The following is an 11,237-nucleotide window of genomic DNA, read 5'->3' as shown; positions in this document are numbered from 1 at the left end:
TATTGAAGAGGCATAACTGAATGCTGATTTTCAGGCAAGAAATGGGGAACAAAAGAACAAATAAAGGGGGCATTAAAAAGAAAGAAGTATACCACAGGAAATCAAATATTTTATAGTACAGATTTATTATTGATTTTGCCATTTGGCTTGCATTGGGAATTTTCTACAAAAAGTAAAAGCAGACCATCTAGCTCGTTTTTCTCTGGTGTAACAGTGAATGCCCCCAATGATCGTTGTAATATGAATATATTTCTGTTCTTCTAAAAAAAAAAAAAAAAAAAAAGCCGAACCAAATCAAATTATTATAATTGATATGTGATTTAGTTAAAGTCAATTAAAATTTTAATCTTTATCTTCTAACAGTGTTTAAATATTATATTATAATAAATAAAAAGCGGAACTTTACGGCAAGGGGGTGTAGCTCATATGGTAGAGCGCTCGCTTCGCATGCGAGAGGCACGGGGTTCGATTCCCCGCACCTCCATTGTTTTATTAAAGCTTTGTTTACGCCATAATTTTCCATTTTGTCTTCCCCACGAACTCACATTCCTCATCTACATTCTCTTGTTCTCCTCGTTCAACTCCCAAAATCCGTCCGTTTATTTTTCTACCTTATGCTCAAAATTTGTATCCAGAAAACCAATGCACATGACTCTTCAATTGTGCTGCTGCTTCTCCCCGTCACTCCCTCTTCCCACCTTCCACCCACCTGAACACCACCCCCGTTGCTTTCTTTTTCCCACAAAGAATAGCCTTCGTTTTCAAGTTTCCATCTTTCTGAGAACCTTGTTGCGGCACCTTAGAATTCGGTATCGTCGTCTGAGGGAGGGAAGTTGGTTTCTGAACTGTTGGATTATGAGTTGTTGGGTCGGATTTCTGCCGCCAAGGATGCGGATGAGGTGCTGGATTTGATTGCGGAAGAAAGTCTTAAAAATGGGGTTTTTTTTAATGCTTCTGATTGTCATTTGATTCTTTCTGCTGCGCTTGACCGTGGCAATGCTGAGTTGCCTCTCTCTGTTTTTTCCTCCATGCGCTCGAGCTTTGACTATGGTATAATTTTGCGTGATATTATAATTATGGGATTTGTGGAATTGTAGTTAAGAATGTTTATTTGACCTTTTTGGAGTAATGAGGTTGATATATATAAAAAAGATCTCGACTTCGAGAAGCTCTTTTATGAATACTGGTTTCTTAAGTGAAACTTATTGGGAGATATCTTGGTTCATTAGTTTTTTCCCTCTATTTGTTGTAGAATGCATGCTTATGTGATGATTTGCGGTCACGTGGTTTGTGTTCATTCTTTTATTAGTTTTTTTCTTGGGATTCAAATTGTTTTCCCACCAAGTTAGTGAGCTTAAATAAGCAGAGAGGACATATGAAAATGCTTGCATCCAACAAATGAAAACCATTATATTTTCTGATAAAAATTACAGAAATGTTATACACTGGTGCAATCAGATAAAGAATTGGAATGTCATTTCTTTGAAATGAGATTCTATCTATCCTCATGATTTTGAAGATTGAAATTTGCTTGTTGTTGATCATATCGATAAGTGAGAAATATGGCAGACTGGTCTTTGTTCTTGAATTGAGTTTGTTGTGTTTTCCTAATGTGCATTCTGACAACTTTATGTATACTTGTACCTTCCCATTTCGAGGATCGTAATGAGTGCTGATGATACAATGACATGTGTATATGTTATATCTAAAATCGTTACTTTTCTGTAGCTTTCACATTTTGGAACTCGGATCAATCTACAAACCAAGAGAGAAGGACCCTATATGAAATTAGCCATTGGTGAATCAATTAGATCTTCAATTAGTCATATGTTGAAAAGCCACAAATGGCAGTTTGTGTTAGATAATTTAGAAATAGTTATCTTGTTGGTTTTAAAATGTGTATATTCTCGATGGAACTGATTACATGTTTCTGATTTAAATTCTTAACCTTTTCTTGTTAACAACATTGAGTATGAATACGCAGGTTCCTTTTGGAATGGTAGTTCGATGCCCAACTTGTATGATTGCCGCTGCTGTGGCTCAACCACAGCACGGTATTCAGGTAAGTGCATTCAATTTGTCTGTATGCTAAATCCAGTCATTATCCCAATACTCTTAAAATATCTAGTTTCTTTTTGGAAGTAATGCTGCATAAAATCAGTGTTGAATTTTTGTTTTGTCTGCTGATTTTGATGTCTGTGAAGGAGAACAAAGAACTCATGATTACATTCACAATATAATGGATCAAAGATGATGACTAAAGGTCTTTATTGAATAGTGTGATCCTACTTTGTGAATTTACCAGTTTTGTAGTGATACTTGTCCTTCAATTCCAGACGTAATTTAGCTCCTTTATGATTAAATTCACCGATAAATCAAGTATGAATCAAGACTAGAGAGTATCTAAGTTTGGATATGTTAAATAAAGATAGGTTGTACTGTCCCATTGAAATCATTTTTATCTGTACCAATTTCCAGTGTACATCCTTCCTTTGATGGTCTTTTTACCGTATTATTGATATAAATATTTTTGCTATTACCTTGCGAAATAACATCACCCCAATGCTTTTCTGTAAGTTGTTTACAGCCACAGATGAATGGACATCGTAGTGCCCTGAGATTTTAGATTGAGCATAAATTGCTTGTTATTATGTGGAACTAGTATTGAGTCGGTATATCAATCGTCACTGGCCAGAAACTTATTTTGTTTATTTTTTTCTCCTGTTGGTAATAGAATAATCAGAATGTAAATACATATGGTGTTGATCTTGGGATATTAACTTTTTCTAAGGATCTCCTCCTACCGAACACAGCTTGGATGTTCCTGCACGGAAATGAGGGCTACAGTTCTTGCAGATACTAAAGCAAAACATTCCAGCAGCTGTTCATTCCATTGTGGTACATAATTTAATATTAAATATAATCACATTTTTGTTCAGACCTCTGATCATCGGTTTTTAGTTGATATTACAAGGTTCAATCCCAGTATTGTCCACTATTTCTCTCTTGCAGGTGGAGACTCCTTCTGGGTTGGCTAGAACTCACATTTTTGCTACTGAAACAGTTGATTTATCCTCTCAGGAAGGTGAAAGAGTGACAATTGCCCTAGCAGCTCCATCGAGTGTTTACCAAGAATTTGGCCTATTGAAATCGAGTTCAAGAGTGCCCAAATTCTACCCTGAGGAGCCTATGTGCCTGAAAAATCGCAGGGATGGCCGAGAATCTCGACTGTTGAGAGCCCCACAAAAAGATTCGGGCCCATCCATATTTAATCCATCTATATTATTTCCTGTTCTTGCGGTGCTGGCCACAGGAGATGCTGCCTCTGGAATAATAGATCCTAGCTTGCCGCAGTTGATATCGCTTGCATCAATTTCTTCACTTGCAATTGGAGCAACTTTTATTGGTCTGTTTCTTCCACGACTTAACAAGGCAAGTTCGTAAGCTGATAGCAAGTTGGTGTAAGATCTTTTAGGCATTTTTTTAAAAATCTTGTCATATTTTCATATCAAACAAGAGCTTGCTTTGGTCCTATAATCATTGTTGGGAGCAACTATGTCTTGTGGCAAAATATTAGAAGATATGATGTTTGAGCTGCTGTACATCGATAATATTTGAGTTGCATCGTTACTTTCAAACAGTGAAAAATGCTTGGTCCTATAATTATTAATGTTATATGTTGTGATTCCAGCTACCTTAAAGATCACTTGAGATAATGATCATTAGACAACAACTTCTGTCTCAGTACGATTTACTTGAGTCTCGGATGAGAGAGTTGAAGCAAGCTGTGGAAAATGAGGTACTACTCTTATTCTAATGATCGTATGTCATCAAATGTAGACAAAACTCTGCTGCAGTAATTCTTTTCAAAATTTCGATTTAGGATTCATGAGAATGCAATTTTTTTTAATTAAAATTAAAATCTGATTAATTTGTATAGTCGACAAACTTTTTTTGTGCAACAATCCTGTCATTATGCAGAATTTGAAATGGCCATTTGATTCTATGATGACAATTTTAAGTTTATGTGTAAAAAAGGTTTGGATGCTCGCACGAATGTGCCAATTAGAGAACAAAATTTATGCTGTTGGAGAATCTTCTTATCGGTAAGCTTTAAATCTTTCAGCATCACTTCTTAACTTCAGTACCAATTTTTTCTTTTTTTTCTTTTTTATAATAGGACCGACAGGCTTCATTTTTGTTTACTTAACTAGCATTTGCATTCTTCTTTTAGCGCTAGAAAAAGTAAAGTCAATAGGGTACGTGAAGGATTGGAAAGTTCTCTCAAGAATCGAATTGAGCTGATTGAAAGCTATGCTAGAGTATGTTATACATAAAAATTCTAAATATTAAAAAATCACTCGAAAATGATTGTGCTTTACAGTTTTTTTATGGTCTTTTCAGATTTCTTCGATGATAGAAATTGATGTAGAACTGGAATTTGGAAGTTCTTGCCTCCGAAACCGTGAGCAATGTGGTATGCACAAAATTAATAAAATATGGAGTAAATTCTCTAATTACAGACAAATATCCACACTATCTTCCTTCTGCAGGAAAATGTCGCTGATCAAATAAAGCAAATTATGGAGATTGAGAATCTTGAAGACCCGTGTCATTAAATATTTACCAATATTATAACAAGCAAAAGTTCCCTCTAATATGACCAATTTGTTTTTCATTTTATGTATAAATGGAGACTTCAAGCTGAGGCAAACGATGAAGCTGAAAAGCTTCTTACCTCTGAACCTGTTTCTTCAGAACAGACGTTGGATCTGTGGTCGATCAAGAACTTCGGGCATTATGTTATTGTTTTTCATGGATTACAATCCCGAGTGCAGTGGTGTTTGGCTTCTCGATCGAACAAAGCACTAGTTTTGTCAATTTAGACACAGAAAAGTCATTCTCCATCTCGGCAGTCACATCACAGCCTTGTGAAGAAAACACAAAAAAGGTGCTTGATTCTTTGAAGGAAAATGTGATTGCAACTTAAGCGGTTAATAGAATGTATACTTATTTATTATTGTTTAGTACTTTTGGATAGTATTTTTTGTGTGGACTCTGCTCTATAAAACTAAGTGCAATCCTGGTAAATGGAGTTATTGAGCTTCCGAAGTCGATGATTGTGTACTTTTAGAGAGTAATTTTGGAGAGCTGATACATTACAAGATTCTTATGCTATTTGATATGTTTGTATGGTTGAAATGAGCAGACACATCATTAACTCGGTTAATATCATGGTAAATAAACAATACTTGCATGCGATTTATCCATGTGTTGGATGTTGAAACATAAAGTTGATACTTCTTTTTTTATATAATGGAGGTTGGAGAATTTTTTTTATCTAATCTAACTACTATTCATACAAGTGGGATTTTGACCAAAAATCATACGAGTCACTCTTGCTATTGGGCCAATGGATTTTGTCTTAGGAGAAGACGTTTTTGAAAGCAAAGAACATAAAAAAACGACGATGATTGAAGAATAAAGCTGGATGTTCAAAAGAATGGAAAAAGGAATAAAGACGTTTCAGAATTAACTTTGCGTGGAATTTCATCTCCCTTTCAAGCCTCAAGGTCTTATATTCGAATCTTGATGCCTAATCCAAATGGAGTGAAAAGAATTGTGAGAAAACATATACTTTACTTGTTTGATCGAGCATTTAGTCGATTATTTATTTTTAGGCATTTACTAGAACTTTAAAAACAAGTAAAGACCATTTTTCTATGGGAGAATGGATACAGAATATTCATTCGTTCGTGGATAAAGAAGAATATGAATAAAGTATAAATAAAAGCAAGAGAACTGTAGAATCCGAACCTCTCTATGCGACAAACCGCCATGAATGATGGGCATTCCCGTATTTTTCTCCAACTATATGGAAGTGTTCCAACAAATTAAAAGATTGGATTTTTTTTTTAAAATAATCTTGAAATTTGCATATTGTTCACTTTGATACTTGATAGCAGTGATAATCGATCTCAAATTCTCAATGAAAAAACAAAGTAAAAAAAACAATGATTAAAAATCATAAATTATATGTTTCTTTCCATGTTCAAGATTCTTGACTCCCAGGCGACGCAAAGATTTTCCAGTAAACACCTTAAATAGAAACAATTTGGCCCCATGCCCACCAAACAAAAAGTCCAATTTCTGTGTCTAAAAATTAAAAGAGCGGAAATGAAATTATGAGCCTACCAAACACGACCAATGTTTATTTAGATTTCCTTTTCTTAGACATCACGTGCATGTATGTATATATAAATGTGGGTCGATGTACATATTCACAGTCTCTAATCTAAGCTCACTGTTGTCCAGAATTCTCAGTCGTGTGTGCCAATATCGCATTAAATTCTTGGATTTGATATTTCCATCCACAAGAAAGATGACGTCCAGTATATTAGTCACAGGGGGTGCGGGATATATCGGAAGTCACACTGTGTTGCAGTTACTGTCGGGAGGATACAAGGCGGTAGTGGTGGATAATTTGGACAATTCTTCCGAAATTGCCATCAAGAGAGTCAAAGAACTTGCTGCTGGACGTGGCTCCAATCTCACTTTTCACAAGGTCCGCTTTTCTCATTATGCATAGTTTCTTTGGGTTTTGTGATTTTTGATAGAAAGGAGTGATCTTGATACGTTCTTGGATGATTTCTGTTTTACTCATGCGCTGGATCTGTGATGTGATTTTTTTTTGGTGATTTTGGTTTCAACATGGAGAATGTTATATGTGTTTAGACATAAAGATTTGATTGGGTTACGATAGATTTGAAGTGATATAAAATAGATTAGACTGGTGCATGGAATGTGCGTGTATATCTGACACAGTTATTGCTTATGGTGTTGAGTTTGGTCATTGATCGACATTCCCCATGTTGGAGTCAATCTCTGTTATATATAAATGTGTTAGGTGATTTTGCTGTTTGTGCACTCTTAGTGTTATGTTAGTCGTGGGATACTTGACAATATTGGTTTGGTTTTAGGGTGTCGACCGTCTTTTAAAATAATGACCGGGTTGTGTTGATATTTTTACGTGAAAATATATTTTAAGCATTTCTGATGTGACCATGAATGAGGTGAACTAGAGGAATGGTGTTAAGATTGTAGAATCTTTTGGCCCTCTATTCTAGTATCTAAGTTCTAACAGCTTGCCTTGTAATGGAAGTTCTGATAGACAAGGACAATTTTTAACGTCAGTTTTGATGATTTTGTATTTGATTCCAGATAGATCTTCGGGATAAGCCAGCACTTGAGAAGCTATTTGCTTCTGAAAAGTGAGTCTTCTTGAAGTCATGTTATGCAGTCATCCTTATATCTGAAAAAAAAAACGTAAAATCAGCTTACAGTTGTGACTTGAATTATCTGGTAACATCTTTTTTTTAATAAGGAAAACTGGACCAGAAATTCAATGTTAATTTTTTTTGGCCTTGTAGTTTTTTCCATAATGATGACGTTTCATTGTCATTCGGGTATTTGAATCACAAGATGAGCTAGATCTTTGAACATGATCCCAATGGCCTTTTACGTTTACAATGGTTTAATTAAGTATTTGAGACGTTTTTTTGTTTCTGTCTGGCCCTTCCAAAACAGTAAGTGTTGACTTCGTATTTGTTTCCAATGCACTGAATGAAGGTTTGAGGCCGTTATTCACTTTGCCGGATTAAAAGCTGTTGGAGAAAGTGTGCAGAAACCGTTGCTGTACTATGACAACAACCTTATTTGTACCATTGTTCTACTAGAAGTCATGGCTGCACATGGATGTAAAAAAGTACTTGTCGGGTTTACCTTTCTGCTTAATATTTTTCCTCTTTTCCAGTTGATGTCTTGTCATAACTTGGTTTTCTTATATGTTATTTTCAGCTTGTATTTTCATCTTCAGCTACAGTGTATGGTTGGCCGAAAGAGGTGCCATGCACAGAAGAGTCCCCCATTAGCGCTACAAATCCTTATGGACGGACAAAGGTGATTGATTATTCAGACAATTTGATGTGAATGATTTGATAATAAGATCGTGTAGTGCTTGGCTTCAGAATAATTAAAAAATAGAACCATTCCCTTCTTTGTCATCTAGCTTGCCTAACACTAACAATTTTTCCAGCTTTTCATAGAAGAGATATGTCGTGACATTTACCAATCTGACTCAACATGGAAAATCATATTGTTGAGGTACTTCAACCCAGTTGGTGCACATCCCACCGGGTACATTGGTGAAGACCCTCGTGGGATTCCAAACAATCTCATGCCTTTTGTTCAACAAGTAGCCGTTGGAAGGCGACCTGCACTGACGGTTTTCGGAACTGACTATGGAACAAAGGATGGAACAGGGGTAAGTATGTACTGTATGTCACTTGGGGTTATATTTGGATTAGGAATACTTTGATAATTCTTCATTTTCTGTTTTGATATTCATTACATGTCGATCTGAGTACACTTGGTTATTCTCAAATTTGTGGATAGTGATAAATAGTATTGTTTAAATTCTGATTATTTTGATATCTGTGCCATGTTAACTTCTCAAAACATTGTGTGCTGCAATGCACTCAAGAATTCATCAAACTCTGTGCCCCACTGTGTGTATTTGCATTTAAATTGGGTTTACTTGCTTCCATATTTGGTCAGGTACGCGATTACATTCATGTTGTGGATTTAGCTGATGGCCATATTTCTGCTTTGAACAAGCTCTCTGACCCTTCTGCAGGTATGATCTCTGAGTAGTAGCTGTTTTCTTTACTACCGTGTAGTGTTAATTTTTCCTTGGGACTCTTATTGTCAGGTTTAATGTGTAAATCGATAGCAGCTGTTTGAGTTCATAGTTGGACTTGTATTCTTCTACGCACTGACCATTCATTCTTGTGTCCAAAGACCAGCCTCTACTGCCAATTCAAACATTGTCCTACAGAATGTAGAGTGAATGCAATTCTTTTTTCATTATAATCTAGATAGAGATATATACTGCCTTGAATATGAGGCTTCCCCCTTGATAGGTTCTTCTTAATATTCAGTAGATGGTTTCTGCTAACTGATTGTGTTTACTTTTCTAGCTTTATTTCAAAAGCAGTGGCCTTTTCAAGATATGATAATGATGAAATGTGTGAAACCGCAGGTTGCGAGGTGTACAATCTGGGAACTGGGAAAGGTACGTCTGTGTTGGAAATGGTAGCAGCTTTCGAGAAAGCGTCTGGGAAGGTAAGTTGTTGAGCTGATACATAAATGGCGATTTATACTCGTTTGTTTGATCCACACAACATTCTGCCTTTCGCTTCTATTGTTAATTCACCAGTTCGTAATCGCATGAATAATTATGCAGTAGTTGTGATCCGATAATTTAATGGCCAGTATAGGAGCTATTTTCTTGGAACAATGATGATTTACGTCTACACAATCACTGACACCTCTTCACTGGTCTATATATTTACGTGCATGTAACATTTTTTGCCTGCTCATGTAGAAAATTCCTTTGGTAATGGCTGAACGACGTCCTGGTGATGCTGAGGTCGTATATGCTGAAACCGACAAAGCTGAACGTGAATTGAACTGGAAGTAAGTGTTTCAACTACTTTGAGTCAAATCCTTTTATTGAGCACCAGTCGCCCCCAATCTCTCATGTAGCTGCCTATATGCGATCCATTTGTTTAGCTCACTGTATAGTTTTAAATCCTTCAGATTCACTCTTATTATCAGTTTAAAGTCTTTGGGATAAACTCTTGCTAGCAGTTATCATAACTTTTGAACTGTGTTTAAACACTTAGTTTGTGCTTTGAACTCCATTTGGCTTACAAAACAATTTATCATCTTTTGTGAAGGGCAAAGTTTGGCATCGATGAGATGTGTCGGGATCAATGGAACTGGGCCAGTAAAAACCCTTATGGTTACGAGGCTTCAAAATGAAACTGCGTCGCCCCCTAACTACATTGTCGTCTGAGTGGTCGTCGTCCATCTTGATTTGTCATGAATGAAGGTGTTGTGTTTACTTCTTTGCACCAAATCTTGGAACTGTTGTTGATTTTAGGCTGAGTTTGCCCAGTGGTATTTGGTATACTTCTCTTATATATCTTCTTCTCTGGGTTGTAATCTTTGAATTAACACAATACAAGATATGTTAGTATGTGTTGACAATAAATGCAAAGACAATTTGGCCAGTAAATCCTTCTTCCTCCTTGCCTGATAGCGCAAGTACTGCGATTTACACATATTTGATAAAAAAAACATTACATTCAACTATATATAAATATCCTAGAATAGTTTTTTCCCAGTAGAAATTAATTTACTGAATTAACTTTTAAAATTCAAATTCCAATTTACAAAGAATGAATAAACTGTCGAGATGGATTTATAATATGAAAAAATATATTGAAATAAATATTTTTAAAATGGAAAAAAATTTGCATAGATTTTCTATAAAGAGAAATTTGTTAAGGTTTCGTTTCTTTTCCAACGCAAATAGTTTTCAAGTTCAATTTTGGTAAACACTTGTGTGAGACGGTCTCACGGGTCGTATTTTGTGTGACAGATCTTTTATTTGGATCATCCATGTAAAAGTATTACTTTTTATGCTAAGAATATTACTTTTTATTGTGAATATCGGTAGGGTTGACCCGTCTCATAGATAAAGATTCGTAAGACCGTCTCACAAAAGACCTACTCCAACTTTAAATGCCCATGAGAATTTTCAATAGCATTTTGTTTATTATAAAAGGATATAATTAAGGGATCTTTAATAGATTTAACTGTTTTTGGTCCAAAAACCAAAATATGTGTGGATCAAAATTCCTTTTTCTTTTCCTTATTCTCAATTTACAAAGGTGAAATCGAAATTTAAGGAAAAGCTTCTCCCGCCCCCACTTTCTTACCCCCACGTTGTCTTTCTCCCAACTTTTCTCTTTCCCTAAACTAAGAAAAATAGTTCAAATTTGAATTGTGAGCGTCAAAATTGGTTGAATTAGCAAGCGTATTAGGTCAAATTGTAATATATCAGATTTGGAGTGCGAAACTACTATTTAAATATCAAATTTGTAATTTAATATAGACAAATTAAATAAATCATGATGATATAATTATAATCTAAATTAATTAACTAGTACGCTTGTCAATTAAAATATAATATAACCAATAATAATTAATGAAGAATTCAAATTCAAATAAAGGATTAAGTCACGATATAATATCAAACTTTATTATTTTGACACATGTTGAAATTTAAATAGTGATCAATTTCTTGCAAAATCACGACGAAATCCATT

The 11,237-nt window shown here is 35.2% G+C and overlaps 1 protein-coding gene, 1 non-coding gene and 1 pseudogene across 2 annotated transcripts; all 3 read left to right on the top strand.

The window, feature by feature from the left end:
• The first annotated feature begins 411 nt into the window (after nt 1–411).
• On the top strand, nt 412–484 carry TRNAA-CGC (transfer RNA alanine (anticodon CGC)). The gene has a single exon. It is a non-coding gene; the product is annotated as a tRNA-Ala (tRNA).
• Nucleotides 485–1,996: 1,512 nt separating this feature from the next.
• On the top strand, nt 1,997–5,242 carry LOC142541792 (uncharacterized; annotated as a pseudogene).
• Nucleotides 5,243–6,163: 921 nt separating this feature from the next.
• LOC142542927 (UDP-glucose 4-epimerase GEPI48-like) lies at nt 6,164–10,141 on the top strand. Its single transcript, XM_075649844.1, has 9 exons — nt 6,164–6,565; nt 7,222–7,271; nt 7,630–7,765; nt 7,858–7,959; nt 8,096–8,323; nt 8,617–8,695; nt 9,101–9,183; nt 9,446–9,537; nt 9,801–10,141. Exons 1-9 carry the CDS (start codon nt 6,272–6,274, stop codon nt 9,883–9,885), a joined length of 1,149 nt encoding a protein of 382 aa, XP_075505959.1. The 5' UTR covers nt 6,164–6,271; the 3' UTR covers nt 9,886–10,141.
• The last annotated feature ends 1,096 nt before the right edge of the window (nt 10,142–11,237 follow it).

Source organism: Primulina tabacum, chromosome 4 (genome assembly GCF_025594145.1).
Source record: "Primulina tabacum isolate GXHZ01 chromosome 4, ASM2559414v2, whole genome shotgun sequence".
Taxonomy (NCBI): Eukaryota; Viridiplantae; Streptophyta; class Magnoliopsida; order Lamiales; family Gesneriaceae; genus Primulina; species Primulina tabacum.
The sequence above is the reverse complement of the archived record's forward strand: the minus strand, read 5'-3'. Positions and strand labels throughout refer to the sequence as shown.